At 47.1% G+C, this 21,090-nt stretch overlaps 5 protein-coding genes across 10 annotated transcripts; 1 reads left to right on the top strand and 4 right to left on the bottom strand.

Moving 5' to 3' along the window:
• Positions 1 to 2,606: 2,606 nt before the first annotated feature.
• LOC119292009 lies at positions 2,607 to 4,441 on the bottom strand. Its single transcript, XM_037570833.1, has 2 exons — positions 4,335 to 4,441; positions 2,607 to 4,158 (listed from the first exon to the last, which is right to left on the bottom strand). The coding sequence occupies exon 2, from the start codon at positions 4,151 to 4,153 to the stop codon at positions 2,900 to 2,902; it is 1,254 nt and encodes a 417-aa protein (XP_037426730.1). The 5' UTR covers positions 4,154 to 4,158; positions 4,335 to 4,441; the 3' UTR covers positions 2,607 to 2,899.
• A 3,657-nt stretch (positions 4,442 to 8,098) lies between these two features.
• LOC119292001 (F-box protein At2g26160-like) lies at positions 8,099 to 9,938 on the bottom strand. Of its 2 annotated transcripts, none has more exons than XM_037570829.1 (2): positions 9,827 to 9,938; positions 8,099 to 9,587 (listed from the first exon to the last, which is right to left on the bottom strand). In XM_037570829.1, the coding sequence occupies exon 2, from the start codon at positions 9,580 to 9,582 to the stop codon at positions 8,368 to 8,370; it is 1,215 nt and encodes a 404-aa protein (XP_037426726.1). In that variant the 5' UTR covers positions 9,583 to 9,587; positions 9,827 to 9,938; the 3' UTR covers positions 8,099 to 8,367. The 2 variants fall into 2 exon arrangements, with proteins under 2 accessions (XP_037426726.1, XP_037426720.1); XM_037570823.1 differs by having other exon boundaries at positions 9,663 to 9,929.
• A 1,689-nt stretch (positions 9,939 to 11,627) lies between these two features.
• Positions 11,628 to 13,715, bottom strand: LOC119291995 (F-box protein At2g26160-like). The gene is made up of 2 exons (XM_037570812.1): positions 13,613 to 13,715; positions 11,628 to 13,206 (listed from the first exon to the last, which is right to left on the bottom strand). The coding sequence occupies exon 2, from the start codon at positions 13,199 to 13,201 to the stop codon at positions 11,987 to 11,989; it is 1,215 nt and encodes a 404-aa protein (XP_037426709.1). The 5' UTR covers positions 13,202 to 13,206; positions 13,613 to 13,715; the 3' UTR covers positions 11,628 to 11,986.
• A 193-nt stretch (positions 13,716 to 13,908) lies between these two features.
• On the top strand, positions 13,909 to 15,535 carry LOC119291983 (ras-related protein RABA1f-like). The gene is made up of 2 exons (XM_037570799.1): positions 13,909 to 14,276; positions 14,813 to 15,535. The coding sequence occupies exons 1-2, from the start codon at positions 14,059 to 14,061 to the stop codon at positions 15,243 to 15,245; spliced, it is 651 nt and encodes a 216-aa protein (XP_037426696.1). The 5' UTR covers positions 13,909 to 14,058; the 3' UTR covers positions 15,246 to 15,535.
• Positions 15,536 to 15,864: 329 nt separating this feature from the next.
• Positions 15,865 to 20,781, bottom strand: LOC119291957 (probable E3 ubiquitin-protein ligase ZFP1). Of its 5 annotated transcripts, none has more exons than XM_037570782.1 (9): positions 20,542 to 20,781; positions 19,834 to 19,889; positions 19,678 to 19,726; positions 18,348 to 19,173; positions 17,791 to 18,117; positions 17,657 to 17,691; positions 16,862 to 16,960; positions 16,603 to 16,758; positions 15,865 to 16,334 (listed from the first exon to the last, which is right to left on the bottom strand). In XM_037570782.1, the coding sequence occupies exons 4-9, from the start codon at positions 19,114 to 19,116 to the stop codon at positions 16,200 to 16,202; spliced, it is 1,521 nt and encodes a 506-aa protein (XP_037426679.1). In that variant the 5' UTR covers positions 19,117 to 19,173; positions 19,678 to 19,726; positions 19,834 to 19,889; positions 20,542 to 20,781; the 3' UTR covers positions 15,865 to 16,199. The 5 variants fall into 5 exon arrangements, with proteins under 5 accessions (XP_037426679.1, XP_037426686.1, XP_037426673.1 ...); XM_037570789.1 differs by having other exon boundaries at positions 17,899 to 18,117; XM_037570776.1 differs by having other exon boundaries at positions 17,657 to 18,117; positions 19,643 to 19,726; positions 20,542 to 20,778.
• Between the last annotated feature and the right edge of the window lie 309 nt (positions 20,782 to 21,090).

Here is a 21,090-nt window from a genome sequence, read left to right as displayed (position 1 = left end):
CCAGGACTCCGAACAACCTTCGGTACATCAAAATGCATAAACTCATAATATAACTTTCATCGTAACCTTAAGCGTGCGGACCCTACGGGTTCGAGAACAATGTAGACATGACCGAGACACGTCTCCGGTCAATAACCAATAGCGGGACCTGGATGCCCATATTGGCTCCTACATATTCTACGAAGATCTTTATCTGTCAGACCGCATAACAACATACGTTGTTCCCTTTGTCATCGGTATGTTACTTGCCCGAGATTCGATCATCGGTATTCCAATACCTAGTTCAATCTCGTTAGCGGCAAGTCTCTTTACTCGTTCTGTAATACATCATCCCGCAACTAACTCATTAGTTGCAATGCTTGCAAGGCTTAAGTGATGTGCATTACCGAGAGGGCCCAGAGATACCTCTCCGACAATCGGAGTGACAAATCCTAATCTCGAAATACGCCAACCCAACATGTACCTTTGGAGACACCTGTAGAGCTCCTTTATAATCACCCAGTTACGTTGTGACGTTTGGTAGCACACAAAGTGTTCCTCCGGCAAACGGGAGTTGCATAATCTCATAGTCATAGGAACATGTATTAGTCATGAAGAAAGCTATAGCAACATACTAAACGATCAGGTGCTAAGCTAATGGAATGGTTCATGTCAATCAGATCATTCACTTAATGATGTGATCCCGTTAATCAAATAACAACTCATTGTTCATGGTTAGGAAACATAACCATCTTTGATTAACGAGCTAGTCAAGTAGAGGCATACTAGTGACACTCTGTTTGTCTATGTATTCACACATGTATTATGTTTCCGGTTAATACAATTCTAGCATGAATAATAAACATTTATCATGATATAAGGATATAAATAATAACTTTATTATTGCCTCTAGGGCATATTTCCTTCAGTGCAAACCCATGAAACGTGTCGGGTTGTATAATGCGCCCAACAACAGCCCCGCGGGGATGAAAAGATGCCCATCCCCGTCCCCTAATAGGGTAAAAACCCGCGGGGACGCGGGTTTCGGGGCCCCGTTGCCATCTTGAGTTATGTGCACGTAAACTGAGATCCTTGCAGGTAAAAGAGATGAGTGTTGCCACTTGATGCTTATTCTGACACCGGCAACGAGATGATTCACCACCTGCAAGCATTCAATCAAGAAGAGTAAAGAATTTGGGGCTGACAAATCGATCAAAGCAGGTATGGAACCGTGGTCATATTAGCCAGTCCGGTGTAAATTTCCTTTTCCTCCGTCATTGAATGGTGACGGAACCTGTATTTTTTGATTCCAGGTTCTCACATCTTGCACAGTATGACCACGGTACCGATCAGAGATCACAAAGTCAGTCTTGGCACCGTATGATCACGGTACCGATCAGAGATCAAGATTTGTAAGGGTTAGCAGTAGGATTTGTATTGTAAAGGTTTAAATACATAAATGCCAAACCTGGGAGGGTCACGCCGGTCCATATCAGCTTATCTCAGAGGGATCATACGGGATCATCATGTATTTGCAATCGCCGGTCCAGATAGTGTCCAGTCGACTGGATCGCCCGCAGATCCGATGATCAGCGACTGATCATACGGGATCTTCCTGTCTCTGCACTCGGATGGTGGCGTCGAAGGGATGGACCGGCGGTGAAGGAGGTCAAGGGTTTGAGCGGCTGCGACGGCGGCTAAGGGTTTGAGCGGCGGGGACGGAAGCTGCGTCCAGAAAGGCACGATAGGGAGGATTGACGGCGACAAGCAATGGCATCGAGGGCACGACGATTTTTCGGGTCCTAGGGGTTCTGTTTCAGATCGGTCAGCTGTATTTTTGTAGGTTAACCGTAGTAGATTTGTTTAGGACGTTTTTCTACCTGTGAACCATCACGGTTCTCAATGGGCGTCGTTGTAACTTGATGATTTTTTTAGCGGTCGGGAGGTAAGATGCGGGGGAACGGTGGGTTGCGGGAAGTGGGACGAAGTACCAAAAAAAACTAGGGGAGGTGAGACGAAAATTGACCGGCGGAGACTACCAACTGCTCCATTAGGAGTAGAGATTAAATAGCTTTTCAAATGGCTTGCCAGCTTATCCGCATAGCAACTTCGATTCATGTTGCCTTCGAGCAGGGACCAAGAAATTAACTGTGAATCTCCAAATCCAGTCAAACCACACTAGCAGCACAACTGAACAATGTTCATTGCAAGTTAAATGCCATCACAAGAGAGTAACAACTCGAGCACAAACAAATCTACCAATTCAGAGTTAGTTGCCAAAACAATGCAAAGAAAAAAAAAGAAAACAAGCCAAAGATACAGTGACGCAGTTTAAGATCATTCAGAGGCATAGCAACAACCACAGTACTAATTGAAAAACCACCTGAGTAGTAGTAGTAGTAGTAAGTACTCCGCCATCATAAGTTCAGACAAACACTGATTAAAGGCACTTAACAAAGTAGTAACAAAGTTCAGATAGATACTACTAATGCAATTCGCGGCTCCTAGGAGAACCACTGAACACGATACCAACCACCATACATACCATGGTCAGATGGATAACACATGTGAGCAGCCTTGCACAATAACCGTCAAACAACATGACAACAAAATAACCACAGTGCAGGTTGAAAACCGATGCAGTTAACAGCTTGCATAGTGACCACCATAATAAATTCAGACAATCACTGATACATGGCAACTATGGCATAAGAAAGTTAAATACTCTTCACTAAGGCATTTCACGGCTTGCATGGGACCACCGAACACCATAATGAACCGCCATGTTTACCACAGCCAGATAGATAACCTGCGAGCAGCTTGCAAAATAAAGGATGGACACCAACATCTACAGCATGGTTATATAAACATGGGAATAGCTTGTATAGCAACAAGTCAACAACAATATAACACCTTCAATTCAGTCCCGGGGGAATAGCCATGCTGCCAGACGCATCTCCTTGCGGCGCTTCCAGGAAATCATTGGATGAGGGGAAGAGACATCGCCGAGTCTCATGTCGTAGGAGCTGCAAGATGTGTTGTCCTCATCGTAGAAGTAGTCCACACGATGCTCGTCATCGTCATCCAAAAAGAAGATGCGATTGCCCAGTAAGCCATACCGAGACACGGACAGAGCCCTGGAGCACCTTCGCCCTAGAAACAGAGCCTGGTCATCCCCCACGGTCGACACCTTGATCCACTGTGAGTGCTCAAAGTCAGCCTTGAATGCCTCAAACTCGCTCTTTCCAGCAACGATTTTACTGGTCACTCCAGGTCTAGGAGGCTGGCACCAAATCTCCCTGCGTACCATCAGCAAGGCGCCACACGATTCAACCAGATAGACCTTCTTGACGGGCATGACGGGTACAGAGTTCTCTCGACACACAAGATGGTAGACGCTGAGGTCCCCCTTGTAGCAGCGGTCACCCTTGGCCTTGATGACCCTTCCAACCCGAGAAACCTGTGGATCGCCGGTGCTTTGGTCACTGCTGACGTTCACCACAAGGAGGTCCTCGTCATCGGCAATGGCGTAGAGCTTTCCCTGGTAGAACACCATGTCTTCAAAATCCTTACACTCATCGCATGCACGTACCGACCATGACAAGGCCCCTGGCTGGCACATTAGGATCTGACTGGTGTATTCAACACCGACCAGTGCAGCAACGAGGTTTGGCGAGCACATGAGTAGCTTAATTATGTGCAGCTCGCGTGAGTCATTGATATGCATCCATGTGCAGAAGGGTTGGGCACATTTCGCCTTTCCCACATCTGACCACTTAGCGACTGCATTTGGAGGCCGTAGTCGGACACTTGAGAGAGCAGGGAGCGTCACGGTAGCCCCGGAGAACGGGTTGACAAGGAAGCACCCATCGTCGTGCGGAAAGACAAGCCAGCTGCCGCAGGCGCTCTTGTACCCAGCGAAGCCGCAGCCGGGGAAGTGGAAGAGCTCGTCATAGGGGAGGCTGTAGAAGGTGCCGTCAGGGAGCGCGAGCAGCGGCAGTGGAGGGGGCATCAGCTTCTGCCTGGCTGCGGCACGCCACTGTGGGCACACCGCGGCGAACCGGGCGCGGTCGGCGTATGCGGGGAGCAAGCGGAGCACCAGGCCTGCCAGTTCCAGCGGGAGGGCTGACCACGACGACGGTGGCTGCCAGTGCCGTTCGTTCTCTGCTGCCATCGGTCCTACAGTGCAAAGAAGAAACTGCATCAGCAACATTTTTTCCCGGGCGGAGGCAATGCGCCGAACACCTTGCGCGCATTGCCAGCTGCCGCGGGGTGAGGAGGGAGCGAGATCCAAACCCCACCGAGAGGGCAAGGGGAGAGGTGGAACGCTCGTGAAGTGAAGGAGTGGCGGGTACCAGGGAGACCGTCGCCCTCCCGGTGCCGGAGATGGGGTCGAGTTGCTGTCCCCGCCGCGCTGCGGGCTGCGGCTGCTGTCGCTGGCGTGCAGAATGGAGCGAGTGGAGTGTGGCTGCCCGAACGGGGCCGTGTCAAGTGAGCGAGTGCTAGGCTGTGGATACGTACAGCCCAGGCCCACACAAGGCGTATGGGCCGCATGCTCTCTCACTACAAAACAAAATAAAAAGAGGTTTCCGCCTTCTCGTTTTATGAGAGAGAAACATTACCCCTCAAAAAAATGAGAGAGAAACAATTTCGATTTCAGTTCAGTCGGCGATGTAGACTTCGAGATCGAGGTCAATAAAAAAACGCCTGACATGTGAAAGAAAATGTACACAAATATCCTAAAACAGTTTCTAATATGCTGACGGTTTATGGAAAAAACATTTAGGTATACAAAAATTAATGTTCCGTATAGATCTTTTTTATTGAAGTGTTAGGGCCCGTTCGGATTCACTCCACTCCATAAATCCGGTCCGAGAGCCGACGGAGCTGACTCGAACGCTGCAACTCCATCGAGTCGACGGAGCGGAGCAGAGCGATACGCAGATGAAAATCGCAGAGCTGGGAATGGGCTGCTCCGTAGATCCTGGAAACGAAGGAGTTCGTCAAATTTACAGCACACTGCCACCGATAAGTTGCGTACCGCTTCGTTCATGTTATGTTGAAAATCACTAATTAAGAAGTACTCGTTGCAAAGAACACTCCATTTTCTCAGATCGTAAGGGCATGTACAATGGTTCTATCTTAGGAGTGCCACGTAGGATAAATGATGAGGTGGAGGAGAGAGAACTTATAAGAAAAGGCTTGTCTTATCTTATTTAAGAGAAGACAAGAGATGATCTCTTAGCACAATATGTCTCAACACGTTTTTAGGAATTGCTAGTTATTGAAGATAAGGCTAAGAGATGACCCATTGTAGACTCTGTTTTTTGTCATCTCTAGATTACATGCAAGACTTAAGATAAGACTATCTTATCAACCATTGTACATGCCCTAACAAGTGGCGCACATGTAGCGCACCACTTGTCGTAACCTGAAAGTTTTCCCTTTTTTCGCAGATCCGTTTATTCAAAACGTTTTATCTCTTAAACCGTGCGTTCAAATCTCGAACCGTTTTCACTATTGGATTCCTCGCGTCGAGATCTTCAAAACTAGATCCCATGTTGATAGGTTTTGACGAACTTTTTTTCATGAAAGAAACCGGACGAAAAAAATCGGACGGAAAACCCGAACCGAGAGCATGGTTTTTTCTCTTTCCGAAAGAGGCACGCCGTGCCTCTCGCAAAATCACAACCGTGTCTCTCGTGGAAGCAAAACCGTGACTCGTGTAAGGAAAAAAACAGAAAACGCGTTTTTTTTCGTTTTCGAGAGGCACGGCCGTGACTCTCGCGAAAACATAACCGTGCCTCTCGCGAAAGCAAAACCGTGACTCTCGCGAAAGAAAAAAAAATAGAAAACGCATATTTTTTTCCCTTTTCGAGAGGCACGGCCGTGACTTTCGCGTAAGCACAACCGTGCCTCTCACGAAAGCAAAACCGTGACTCTCACAAACGAAAAAAACAGAAAACACGTTTTGTTTTTCTCTTTCCGAGAGGCACGGCCGTGACTATCGCAAAAACACAACCGTGCCTCTCACAAAAGCAAAACCGTGACTCTCGTGAAAAAAAAACAGAAAACGCATATTTTTTCCCTTTCCGAGAGGCACGGCCGTGCCTCTCGTGGAAGCAAAACCGTGACTCTCACGAACGAAAAAAAAACAAAAAATTCGTTTTGTTTTTTCCTTTCCGAGACGCACGGCCGTGACTCTCGCGAAAGCACAACCGTACCTCTCACAAAAGTAAAACCGTGACTCTCGCGAAAGAAAAAAAAACAGAAAACACGTTTTTTTTCGTTTCCAAGAGGCACGGCCGTGACTCTCGCTAAAGCACAACCATGCCTCTCGCGAAAGAAAACCATGACTTTCACGAAAGAAAAAGAAACGTGTTTTTTCGCGTAAAATTTTTTTTTTGATCGAAAAGCTAAGAAAGACTGGGGGAAAACCAAAACGTCGAAAAAAATCAAAACCCTGTTTAAAAAACCGGAAACGCGTGCGGAAAAATAAAAAAAAAACAAAATCCGAAGGGAGTGTTCAGAGCGCGACATGTGGCGAATGGCTGAGAGCGCCACGATCGTTGCGAGGCTCCCGAAGAAGCGCTCTTAACTAGTTGCTCCCACATTATGTCTCTCGTACGTTTTCTGTCCTGCCACATGCCCTCCGTATGGGCCCTAGGCCAGATTGGGCTTTCAGCCCATCTCATAAACTGGAGCGGAGCGAACAGGCCGAACAGTTTCCTCGCTCCCACTATCGATGGAGGAGCTGGAGCTCGCTTGGAGAAGCCGGAGCGTAGGATTTCGTGGAGCCGGTGGAGTACCGAACAGGCTCTTAGTCTATGAAATATGTTTATCTATTTAAGAAACATGCAACTTGCTAGTTTCAAAAAGAATAATGGGTTACACTCCTTCGTGTTGATTTGACCTCTTATAACAAAACAACGCATCCTTCTATCAGAAGAAAGCTGTACCGATCTAGTCACAAATAAACAAATTTATTTTAGAAATCGCCCAATAAAAATCTATCAGCTGAAACTTTTGTAAAGCAAACATCAAAGGCTTATGTATAGGCAAAGGACAAGAAACGTAAAAAAATAAAATTTAAAGAACATCATAAACATATGATGAAAAGAGAAGAGATATAATATTACAATGAAATAATAAATAAAAAAGAGAGAAGAGGGAATATTAATGAAAGGAAAACCAAACAAAGATGTTTGTTGGGTGACCCAGCAAATGGAGGGGATGCACAGAGGATATTCTTTTTTTTTAAACTCACCCAAAATTCAAAGCAAACCTCACATGCAAATGACTCAATATTGTTTTCAAATTGCAACTGATTTTTTGAACTGCAGAAAAAATAATAAACCAAAACACTTTTTCAAATTTGAAAACACAATTGTAGCTCATTGGCAGTATACATTTTTCATGCATACTGTGAATCACCAACTGATTACACAAAAGAAATTTACTGGTACATGACTCACTCTCATTTTTATTTTTGTACTGTTTATTTCCGTTTTTTAACATTATTAAAAAAGGATCAGTTTATCCTGACAGCCAAAAGTCCACTTTGCATTAGGAATCTCCTTTCATGATTGGTGCGCCAGATCTCTTCTTCAGTAATGCCATGGGATGGAGTACAAGATTATTTTTCTCTTGACTATTACAGTTTTCAATAAATAAATATTTCATAAATTGGGTTTGATAAAAATGTATTCATAATCATAAAATTTCCAGAAAAGATTTCGGATGGCTGTATTGAAATATGTTTCAGCATCTATTTGAAATATGCATGGCAATAAAATTTGTCGCAACTTTTAGAAAAAAATTTGACAAATAAAAATATTCAATAGTACAAAATATTATCTAGGAACATGTTCCACTGTCTAATAACTGTGTAGACAGCAAAAGATGTCCCGTGCTTGAAAAAGTTTTTGAAATAGGTGTTCAGACCACAAAACTGCACAAGGCCCATCACAAGATAGCTGCTTGAGCACAAAGGAAATCTACCACTACAGTGGGTCAGAGAGTCAGAGGCCACCATGCCAAATTATTGCAAAATAGAAAATAAAAAAATACTATGATGCATTTCAGATAAAAGTAAAGATAGTAACAGTTGAAAGCCGGCGCAGTTAATAGCTTGCATAGTAACCATCATAATTAGTTCAGAGAATTACTAATACTGTACACATGGCAACTAACAGAATAACCTAGTTCAGATAAATACTGCTAATGCATTTCATGTCTTGCATGGTTTCCACTGAACACCACACCAACCATCATACATACCACGGTCAGATAGATAACATGTGAGCAGCTTGCAAAATAACCACTGAACAATAACATCTATAGCACGGTCAGATAGCCTGGTAGCAGCTTGCATAGAATAACAGTGCTTCAATCATGAGGGAAGAGCCATGCTGCCAGACGCATTTCATCGCCACGCTTCCAGGAAATGTCTGGATGAACAGAACGGTACCTGCCGGATCCCATGGCATAGGTGCCGTAAGAAGTGTTCTCCTCGGCATAGCCATACTCCGTACGATTTTCCTCATCATCATCCAAAAACAAGATGTGATCACCCGGGACCCCATACCGAGAGAAGGGCAATGACCTGGAGCACCTTCGCCCTAGAAACAACACCTGGTCAGCCCCCACCGTCGACACCTTGACCCATCCTGAATGCTCAAAGTCAGCCTTGAAAACCTCAAACGCGCTTGGTCCAGCAACAGCTCCACCGTCATGAGGAACCCGGCAGAAAATCGTCCTGCGTACCATCAGCATTGCCCCACAGGATTCAACCAGGTAGAGCTTCTTGCAGAGCATAGCGTTGTTGGTGAATGCAATTGAATACCATGGATCACCCTTGATGACTTGTCCAATCCGAGAAACCTGTGGATCCCCGGTGCTATGGTCCTCGCTGATGTTCACCACAAGAAGGTTCTCTTCTTTGGTGAGGGCGTAGAGCTTGCCCTGGTAGAATGACATGTCTTCAAACCCCTTGCACCGATCGTACGCGCGTACTGACCACGACAAGGCCCCTGGCTGGCACATCAGAATCTGGCTGGTGTACCCAATGCCGACCAGGGCAACAACTAGATTCGTCGAGCACAGGACTAGCTTACTGATGTGCAGCTCGTCCGAGTCCTTGATATGCATCCATGTGAGGTAAGGGTCGGCCAGTTTTGTCCCATGCTCATACGACCATTTAGCGACTGCGTTCGGAGGCCGGAGCCGGACGCTGGAGAGAGGAGGGAGCGTCACCGTTTCCCTGGAGAAGGGGTCGACCAGGAAGCAGCCGTCGTCGCGGGGGAAGACGAGCCAGCTGCCGCAGGCGCTCTGGTACCCGGCGAAGCCGCAGCCGGGGAAGCGGAAGGGCGTGGGGTAGGGGAGGCTGTAGAAGGTGCCGTCGGGGAGCGCGATTAGCGGCAGCGGCGGGTGCAGCCGCTGCTGCTGCCTCGCGGCGGCACGCCACTGCGGGCACACCGCGGCGAAGCGGGCGCGGTCCGCATGCGCCGGGAGCAGGCTGAGCACCAGGCCGGCCAGCTCCAGCGGGATGGACGACCACGACAGCGCCGGTGGCTGCAGGTGGGGCTTCTTCTCCGCCGCCATCAACACTGCAAAACAAGCAAGCAACGGCATCAGCGAAAGCGGCGGGATTCCGACATCACGACGAGACAGAAAACACCAACGAGAATCACGGAACGGAAGCATTCCCCGGCGAGGAGGCAATGCGTCGAACATCTGGCGTGCATCGCCAGCGGAAGCGACGGGATTCGTGAGGGGGGGCCCAAATCACCGAGCGAGCAAGGGAGGAAGGAGGAAGGCCCGTGGGGAAAAGGAGGGAGGCGGGTACCGCTGCCGGAGAGGGGATCGGAGTTGCCGTGCGCGCCGGAGCTGGAGTGTGGAGTGGAGTGGAGGGGAGTGTGTGACTGCTGCGGAGTGGAGTGGAGTGGAGAGTGGAGTGTGTGGCTTCCCGAACCAACTAAAGTATCAGTCCAAGTTTTTTTTTGAGGATTTTTTTTAGGGTAAGTATCAGTCCAACGACTGTGGATGCGCAGGCCCAGGCCAAGCCAAGCCGTATGGCCCGCACGCTCAGTCACTGAATAAAAGCCCACGTCGGCATAAGAAAATGAGTTCCCGCCTTCTCCTTTTCAAAGAGGAACAATGTCGATTTCAGTTGGCACTTGGCGACTTCGAGATTGATTTCAATATATTTTCCCCAATATTTACGCAATACTGTTTGAACAAATACATGTGTGTGTGTGTGGGTGTGAAAAATAAATTGTTCAAAAGAAATTCTAAAGCATGTTTCTAATATGCCCAGGGTCCATAAAAAAAGTATAAATTGTTCCAGTGAATTTTCATGTTCGTATAGGAAAAAACTGTTGAAGTGTTATGCCGTCTACGAAATATGTTTATGCATTTAAGAAACACAAAAATTGTTGCTCCCTCCTTACCAAAAATTCAGACGTTTTTGCAGTTCAATTTTGGTACAGACCAATCACCAGTAAACAATTATTATTTTTGAAGCCGACCAGCCTACAACTATCACCTGAACATTTTGTGAAACAAACATGAACACCTTATGTATATGCAAAGGCCAAGAAAAATGAAAGGAGCAATTTAAAGAAGATGATAAACAAATAATGGAAAGAGAATAGACAAAAAAATAATAAACAGACTGAGAGAAGATGGAGAAAAAAAGGCATATTAAAGGAAATATTCCGCAAATGGAGCGGGTACGCAGATGATTTTACTTTTCAAACAAAGTGTACGCAATTAGGTGCGTTCAGGATTTTCCTTTAGTCAGCCAAATTTGTTTAAATCTCACGTGCAAATGACTCAATGTTGTTTTCAAATGGATCATGCGATCCTGGAGCCAAAAAAACACTCTTCATTAAGAATCCCCTATTAGATGTTGGGTGTGTTAGATCCCTTCTTTAGCCATGCTGTGGGTTGGAAGACAAGATTAAGTTTTCATTGACTGTTATCAATGTTTTAAATAAATAAATAAATAAATAAATTATAGAATTTATAGACTATGGTTGATAAATTAATATTTAATATAATAATAATAAGTTTTCCAGCAAATATCTTGTACAATTGTTTTGAAATATGTTTCAAAAACCATAAAAGGACCATAAAATGTTCTTGCAGCTTTTACAAATTTTGACAATTAAAAATATTCCATACAAATAAATTATCTACGAACATGTCCCACCGTCTAATGATTGCTTTCACAGAAAAAAAATTGCTAAAAAGGGCAACCTGGTGCATGTAGCTCCCGCTTGCGCAGGGTTCACAGAAAAAAAAATTGCTAGATACATGAAAAAGTTGCTGAAATGTGTTCAAGCCACACTAACAGCACAACTGCGCAAGGATCAGCACAACTTCAGCTAAAAACAAATCTACAGGGAGTCACACACCACCATGCCAAATCATCGCAGCATAGAAAAAAGACCATGACACCAATGATACATATAAGCAGTTATGCGTTTTAAACATCTTCCATACGCACAATAACAATCAAAGGTACCAGTTGAAGACCAATGCAGTTAACAGCTTGCACATTAACGACCATAAATTAGTTCAGAGTACCAGAATAAGACTGTAACTAACAGAGTAACCTAGTTCAGATAAAAGAGACCACCATGTCAAAGATACAGAGAAGAAGTTATGCATTTTGAGTTTTTTGTAGGCACAGGCAACAACCACAGTACCAGTTGAAAACCGACACAGTCAACAGCTTGCATATCAACCACCACAATTACTAGTTCAGACAAGTACTAATACACGGCACTTAACAGAGTAACCTAGCTCAGATAAATTACTACTAATGCATTTCATGGCTTGCATGGGTTCCACTGAACACCACACCAACTACCATACATACCACGGTCAGATAGGTAACATGTGAGCAGCTTGCAAAAAAACCACCGAACAACAACAGCTATGGCACGGTCAGATAACCCAGAAGCAGCATGCATAGGGATAACAGTATAACACCTCCGCTTCAGTCCTGCGGGAAGAGCCATGCTGCCAGACGCATCTCATCGCCACGCTTCCAGGAAATATCTGGATGAACAGAACGGACTCTGTCAGATCTTATGTCATAGGTGCCGAAAGAAGTGTTCTCCTTGTCATAGCCATACTCCACAAGATTCTCCTCATCATCATCCAAGAAAAAGATGTGACCATCGGGGATCCCATAGTGAGACAAGGACAAAACCATGGAGCACCTTCGCCCTAGAAACATCAAACCCCCCAAAGCCGACACCTCGACCCACCGTGAATGCTCAAAGTCAGCCTCAAAAACCTCAAAGCTGCTCTCTCTGGCAACAACTTCACCGCGCACTCCAGGTGCAGGTACCTGGCACCAAACCGCCCTCCGTACCATCAGCAACGCCCCATGCCACTCCACCAGGTAGAGCTTCTTGCAGGGCATAGTGTTGTCATTGAACACAATTGGATTCCATGGCTCACCCTCGATGACTTGTCCAATCCGAGAGACCTGCGGGTCGCTGGTGCTTTGGTCCTGGCTGATGTTAACCACAAGAAGGTTCTCGTCATTGGCAATGGCGTAGAGCTTTCCCTGGTAAAATGACATGTCTTCGAACCGCTTGCACCGATCGTAGGCGCGTACTGACCACGACAAGGCCCCTGGCTGGCACATGAGAATCTGACTGGTGTGTCCAATGCCGACTAGTGCAGCAACGAGATTTGGCGAGCATAGGATTAGCTTACTTATGTGCAGCTTCTCAGATGTATTGATATGCATCCATGTAGTGTAAGGTGCCGCATATTTCACGGTGCCCTCCTCTGACCATTTGGCGACTGCATTTGCAGGCCGAAGCCGGACGCTGGAGAGAGGAGGGAGCGTCACTGTTTCCCTAGAGAAGGGGTTGACCAAAAAGCAGCCGTCGTCACGGGGGAAGACGAGCCAGTTGCCACAGGCACTCTGATACCCAGCAAAGCTGCAGCCAGGGAAGCGGAAGGGCTTGGTATACGGTAGGCTGTAGAAGGTGTTGTCAGGCAGCGCGAGCAGTGGCAGTGGCGGGGGCAGCAGCTGCTCCCGCTTTGCGGCGGCACGCCACTGTGGGCACACCGCGGCGAAGCGGGCGCGGTCGGCGTACGTGGGGAGCAGGCGGAGCACCAGGCCGGCCAGGTCGAGCGGGATGGACGACCACGACAGCGCCGGCTGCGAGTGCGGCTTCTTCTCCGCTGCCATCGGCCCTGCAAGCGCAAAGAAACGACACCATCAGCGAGACAGCGACCACACTGCCCTTTCATCGAACCCCAACCATCCATTCCAACCAAATACAGCGAGAAGAATGACTGCACGGCACGGCAGCAGCATTTGGTTGCGCAGAGGCAATGCGTCGAACACCTTGCGCGCACGGCTCGCGAACGCGGCGGGAGCTGCGACGGACGGATGGAACCCCAGACCCACACCCCGCGCGGCAAGAGACGAGGCCAGAGATCATAGGCGTCCCCTCGCCAGAGCAGGTGTCGATCTGCCGTAAGCGCCACATGGCCAGAGGCACGGCGGGCGCGCCCAAGGCCATCCCGGCTCCCAAGCCCTCCTAGCGAGCGGGAGAGGAATGCGGAAGAGGCGCGAGGATGAGGGGGAGTCGGATACCAGAGAGAGCAGCGCCATCGCCCCGGTGCCGTAGCTGGGGTCGTCTCGCCGTCCGCGCCGCGCCGCTCCTGCTGCCGCGGCCGTCAGTGGAGTGGAGTGTGACTGGTTCTCTCTCTCTCTCTCTTTTTTTGAGTGGGAAGGACCGTGTGAAGTGAACCGGGTGAGCGCAGCCCAGGCCCATCCAACACGTATGGGCTGGACTGGGCCACCCGCTCGCTTAGAGCACACACTCCCATTCCTTGGGCCCAGGCACGTCGCGTCAGGTCGCTGGCGGCTGGCGCGGCGTGCGTGCGGCCGACTAACGGAGCGGAGCGGAGCGGAAGCCACAACAACCACGGCCGCGATACGATCTATCCAGCCAACGAGAAGCAGCGGCAAGGAGGGGAGGCCGAGGGAGCCCGCCGCCGACGAGGAAGAAGGCGGCCGGAGGGGAGAGGGAGAGGGAGATGGCTTACAGGGCGGAGGACGACTACGACTACCTGTTCAAGGTGGTGCTGATCGGGGACTCGGGGGTGGGCAAGTCCAACCTGCTCACCCGCTTCACCCGCAACGAGTTCAGCCTCGAGTCCAAGTCCACCATCGGCGTCGAGTTCGCCACCCGCAGCATCCACGTCGACGACAAGGTCGTCAAGGCCCAGATCTGGGACACCGCCGGCCAGGAGAGGTACCCATCCCCCCCATTCCAGTCCCCAGATCCACCCCCCCTCCCTCCCCTGTCGTTACAGCAGCCGGTGTGCCATGTGGATCTCATGACCCCTTGGATGCTTGGAAGCTGCAGAAGCATACACTGCTGTGTTCGATTGAAATGCTTCACTGGATGTTGAGATTTGATTTGGCATTGTGTCGATCCATACATAGCTTCCCATGATTGGGCGACCTGCCATGCTTCACTGAAGGTTCAGGGTATCATATTTTTAGCAATGTGCTGCTGCAACTGAAGATTGTGTAGGGCCAGGAGCTGACCCTGATATAGGCTTTACATGCAGTCCAACTGTTAGAGCATAATATGGGGTTTGGGGAACATGCTTGCTAGTTGACGAGGAAACATCTTGTAGCCATCAATTACAACTCCTGTGCTGAACAATTTGTAATCATCAATTGGGCAATGAGAGTGACTATTTTAATTGCCTGTGTTCAGTGAGAGCTGCTCAACTGTTACCTGCGCCAGCGACTGATCGTCGATTTGCGCTGCGTCCGCAGGTACCGGGCAATCACGAGCGCGTACTATCGCGGGGCGGTGGGCGCCCTGGTCGTCTACGACGTCACGAGGCACGTCACCTTCGAGAACGTCGAGAGGTGGCTGAGGGAGCTCAAGGACCACACGGATGCCAACATCGTGATCATGCTCGTGGGGAACAAGGCGGACCTGCGCCACCTCAGGGCCGTCCCGTCCGAGGACTCCAAGGCCTTCGCCGAGCGGGAGAACACCTTCTTCATGGAGACGTCCGCCCTCGAGGCGATGAACGTCGAGGACGCCTTCACCGAGGTGCTCTCCCAGATCTACCGCGTGGTGAGCAAGAAGGCCCTCGACATCGGCGATGACCCCGCCGCGCCCCCCAAGGGCAAGACCATCAACGTCGGCTCCAAGGACGACGTCTCCGCGGTGAAGAAATCCAACTGTTGTTCGTCTTAGCTCAAGATGGTGGCTTGGCATCTTATACTGTAGGGGAGGGCACTATGTTATTGCAGTCATAGTCCTCGTTTGTATTCATGCGCCATCAACCATATCCCAGTGTTCATTTTTCCATGTTTGATACATTTGATTCGTTCAGGACTACAGCTTTTGCTGGTATAGTTTAGGGATTTGAAAGTGTGAGTGAGGTTATCGTGAATTTCTTACAGGCCTTTCCTTGGATGTTTTCTACCTCTTGGATCTGTCTATTCCTGAGTCTGCTGATTTATTACACAGTTCCATTTCATTCAGGGGATTTGTCGTAAACTATTTTACTGTACCAAATATTTTGGCTGACTCCTATCATCAAACTAAAGTTAAAAGCCAAAAACCATTGCTAGATTATAGGTTAGGCAAAAGTTGGGCTTTTAGAGTTTGGTTTATAAGCCCCCAAAACATATATTTTTGTGCTTTTGGCTTATACCATCATGTAACAGTATTCAGTCAAAAGCAAAAAGCCAAAGCTAAGAGCATAAGAATAGATGCTTTTTGAGTTATAAACCTAACTCCAAAGGCCAAAGTTAAGCCTAACCAAACACCCCTACCCGTCAAAATCAAAACCGCAGAACTAAGAAAACCATAGAGCATCCAGAAGAAAGAACCATTTGAGTTCTCACTTCTGATTTTTGGCAAAGGGAAATATATAGGTCTAATTACAATGTACAAATAGATAAAACGGGCAATAGGAAAACCATGATGAGAGAAGTTCAGGCACCATGGGGGTCTAAGGGCAGTCTAGGAAATGAAACCATTCTCTGGCTATACAGTTTTGGGGCAGGCTATGTCCACAACAAACCGAACAGGAAATTACAGGTAAATAACACAATCATCCAACATCTCTTATCTACAAGAAACTGAGCTGAATCTCAGTCACTGCTGCGGCAAATGATTTATTGACGCCGGTCACCCGCTGCTTCACTCTGCTGGCAAAGCTGTTGCCTTGCAGATGGGGCACAAGTTCTTCACCATCAGCCACTGCTTGATGCACGCCTCATGGTACTTGTGACCGCAGTCGAGGGTTCCTACAAGTTCTCTCGCCTCAAACTCCTCCTGCAAAGACACGGAACAAACACACTTTAGAAACTAGAGACGGGCATTGACAGCAAAACTGTATATCTGGTTAATCTAGCCGTTGATCGTGACAAAGGGGCGTATTGACTGTTCTAGGTAAATAAGCTGCTTCTAAAAAGGATAAGGAGTTACAATATTATTACTATGTAAATGATGTCAGGTTAATTGTTTAGTACAGTACAAAACTTAGAGATTAAGATCCAGTGGTGTTATTAACACAAGAGATAGAATGTGTAAGGGAAAATACCTGGCATATAATGCAAGCATCCTTCTCCACAGACTGATCGGACCCGCGAGCTGCCCTGGGAACAACATACTGATGTACCCTCAGATTTTGACGGATGTACCTTTCTGGCAAACCGGTATGGACATCTCCAATCTGTTCTTGCAATGCTAGAAGGTCCTGCAGGAGAGCAGGACCGCATTTTATCAGTTACATACATGCAAACCCGCGAAAGTATCTGCGAGAAACTCACAATCCAGTGAGTTGGTCATCTGCTCCATACCTCATAGGTCATGCTGTCTATATCTAGCCCCATATCCCATTGTTCGTCAATAAGATGTATTGCATCATAAAATGTTGACATAGTCGCCATAGCAGCTTGCTGTATGGGCAGATTGATTACATCAGATAGCCATACTCAAAAGGAAATCACTCATAAAAGTAAGCCCAGTCATGTAGAAATACAGTATTAGTGAGGTACGGATGGCAAATTTTAATGTCTGTAGATACTAATAGAGGAAGTAGGCAAGCAAGACAACAGAAACATGATAATCACGTATCACAGCAATGGAAAAAAATGGTTTCATTTGTCTTGGCCAAAATTAGGGCATGCTATTCATGCAACACAGATTGCAGGGGAAAATACATATGGTAAAGGGCTCACAAAAAATGTTTAGATAATTTGATTTTCTAAAACTTGATGACAGGCATATTTTGAAGATTTCAAGTAAAATAAATGTGCAGCACTTCAGCAACCAAGGGCAATAATTGGCAATGTTTTCTTGAAAAAATATCCCAGAGATCTTTTATGACTAAATTCTTACATCAATTAATTACTCTTCGAAAATGAAATTGTGTTTCCAGCATAATATGAAGCATGCGTATCCTTGCAGAATCAAGGATTCAAGTCCAAATTATACATGCAAACGAGTAATACATCTTCTATGCCTCGCAAGAAACAGCAGGTAGACGCAAACAAAGTATCCAAGGAAGATAATGTTTTCCAGCATTAATTATGCAATTAGAGCTACATGCATGCTATCATTCCATGAGAAGAATGTATGGAAATGTGAATCACCTGAAGAAGTCTTAGACTCCCATTGTAAACTTGATCTGTAAAAAATGCATGAACTGGAGGTCCATTAGTATGTCCAGAACTGGAGAAAGGCAGACATGGATCCCAGGTGAACGCCCTTCGAGAAGGATTTGCACCTTGCACCATTCCAGCAGGGTTTGCACCTTGCACCATTCCAGAAGGGTTTCCACCTTGCACCATTCCAGAAGGGTTTGTGCCTTGCACCATCCCAGAAGGGTTTGCACCTTGCACCATTCCAGAAGGGTTAGCACCTTGCACTACATTGCTTTGACGCTGAGGCCCTTGCATCTGAATATGATTAAGCATAGCAGGAGTTTGCATGCTATGCATAGGAATCTGGTTGAAATGAGGTAAAGGCCCATGAAAAGTAGCAGAAGGGCCAGCTTGGTAATCTTGAAGACTACCATTTTGCATGCCCATTGTTCCTGGATGAGGAAACTGACCTGTTAAAAAAGCAAGATTTTCGATTACCTCTCCACATCTCACTCACAGAATTATATCCTATAGCCAGGCCATAACTTATAAAAGGTTACAGTTAATCTAACTAATGAAAGCTACCAAGAATATAAGCCACTAATTATGCAATGAAAACTACTGACAGCCATAAAAAGGTGCCTTGAATCATCACTTAGCAAAACAATTTCACTTTTATTAATCACGAAGGTATACTTACCTGAAGGATTGTGGACTGCATTGTTGTATGCCCAGTGTGGGACTCCATCAGCAATAACATTTGCAGGGTGTGTAGTCCATGTATTGCCCTGGCCCATGTGACCAGCTGGAAATACATAGTTACCATGACGCACCAATGCTGGGTGAGTAGCCATTGGTGATGGCCTGTTTGGTCCATCAGCAGAAGAGCCATTTGGTGCACCATGTGATTCAAATGAAGCACCCCATGTCCATTGTGCAGGATTCTGAGGCACATGAGCAGATGAACTCGAGCTTGCAAATCCATGATCAAAATGATGGCCACTCTCAGTTACAGCATTCCTCGTTTTCATGGATTGTCTGGTAGCATCACCAAAACTGCTACTGCTGCTACTCACATCCCTAGCTCCTGTGGCAACTTGATGATATGAAGGTGAGGGTGGTGGATTGCCCTGTCCAAAACTTGCATGAGGAACATATCTGTTCACAGATGGTGTTGGCATACCGGGATTGTACATAGTCGATGGGTAGACAAAACTCGGATCAACGCCTCCATATGGGTATAAGTTCTGAGCATGCTGGCGCTGATTATTAATGCTCTCATAGTAACTCCGTGAATCATGGACTCCATCACTAGTAGTATTTCCTGGAACTCCAACAGCAACTTGCACGCCCTGATTGGATAAATTACTCCCAGTGCCACCATTATTGTAATTTTCAGGCTGAGCTTGTCCTTCCTCTGATTCAAGATTATCACCCTGATGTGTCCAACACATATTTCTATGTGGCATGATGCCAACCACAATGCCCTTGCTTATGGATCAACAATGCTTTTTCATTAACTCTTCCTGCAAATCAGATTAACTAAATATGGTCAGCAGTCAGTCCAAACCCTGTAAGTCGACATGCAAAATGCGAGGAAAACATGTTTTCTTAAGTAGTCATGGTAGAGGACAAAAACTCAGAGAGATATCAATTTGGCAAGAACAGGCATTCTTCAGCTGTAGATAAGGCTTAGCATCAGCAATCTTGATAAACATAATGGCGACAGAAAACTGTACACTAATTGTGGAGGATGAACAGACACAGATCTAGTGCCAGCATAAGAACATACACAAAGCATAAACTTACAACAGAGCATTAAATGAATAAAATCGGGACATATTAGTTTGACATGTTTTAATCTCATAGCATTTTGGAATAGTTTGCAGATGAATAAATTATCATCATAAAAATGGAAATGAGGTGTAAATTTCCTGCACAGACAAGGATCAACCATAACATCATTTATTGATAAAGAACAAACTTGGAACTAATAATTAAACATGATGGCAGATTTAGAACTCAATTACTCTGCTCAGGCAATACCCTTGGGTCTTGGTAATCTTCCAGACTTAGAACCTGCAGTAATAGAATCAAGATGAGAGAGAGAACAGACAGCAATTGGCAATTGAAATAGTTTACTGTCACTTAGACGACGAAGAGTAAAAACAAGAGTGTTTAGCCACCTGAAAATCAGACTGATGTGTATCATTAAGCAGTTCTACCCTGTACCGACAGCTCACTGCAAAAAGCCAAAAACAGCAGCATTAATAGCTAATTAACTACACTCGCTCGTCCAGACACATCCCCCACCCGAATAATCTGCATCCATACATCATGTTAGTTCATCAGTAACTAATCTAAAAGCCAGCACGCTGTGAAAAAAAATGCCCAGCCAAGAGCACTGCATGTATGATGCAGTCCAGTGCCCACACCACGGTTGCAGAAATCAACTCTGAACAGCATCACCCAAATCAATATCGTTGAACCCACAGGCCACTCTAGCGGCGCTGCCGTCACACAAACATCCGTTTCAACTCTGAGCGGCATCACCCAAAGCATAAACACATATTCAGACAGAGACAGCAGCGTCTCCTGGCCCCGAATTACAGAAACACGGTCCAAGGATGAAATGAAAAACCTCTAGGCAATCAATCTCGTGAAATCAAGTTAACATGGCTCGAATTCCAGCAAAGATCACTGTCCAGTTCAACGAGCAGCCCACTATTTGCCCGGTTCGCGTCGAGCTGAGAGCTGCTCCCCCCCACCCCACTCGCTCTAAAAATAAACCGCCCGCGGCAACCGAATGCGTGCGGGCGGATCTAGAGGCGCGCGCAGAAATCCTAGAGCCCAGTGGGGCTTACCTAGCCACGGGTGAGAAGGAACGAAATTACCTCGGAACCCGTGCCCGGGAAATCCGGGCGCGCCGGCTGACGCAGCGAGGAGGGACGGCGATTTGGAGGGGCGCGGACGAGGATGAGCAGGGAACGGCGGCGACGGCGAGAGGGCAGTGGACGGCGTTCGAGCAGAACGGGGCGGGGCGGGTCAGGCGGAGGAGGGCGAAAGGGTACGGGAGGAAGAGGAGGAGGAAGCCATGGGGCGGCAGTTCGTTCGTATTACTCTCGGTGGACGGCGGCATTTCGCTAATTAAATAGGTGAACGAATTACCATAGGGGCAAAAACTGATGAAATGAAAGTACTAAAACAGCCCTATGTGTTTTTCCTTTCTTTTTCCTTACGCCGATCTACAGCTTCTGGTGTTTTATTTGAGAAAAAACATGTTTAGAGTTAGTAATCCGGTGGGGGGATAAGGAGGGGGGAGAGTTGATCGACGACGGGGCATCACCGGGATCTGGACGTGAGCCCCCCCTCCCCCTCACTTGCGCCGCTCCGTTCACCCCTTGCTCCATATCGTCGCGTCGTCCCTGTCGTTGTCCCACATC

This window comes from Triticum dicoccoides, chromosome 1A (assembly GCF_002162155.2).
Source record: "Triticum dicoccoides isolate Atlit2015 ecotype Zavitan chromosome 1A, WEW_v2.0, whole genome shotgun sequence".
Taxonomy (NCBI): Eukaryota; Viridiplantae; Streptophyta; class Magnoliopsida; order Poales; family Poaceae; genus Triticum; species Triticum dicoccoides.
This window is presented reverse-complemented; position numbering and strand designations above follow the sequence as displayed.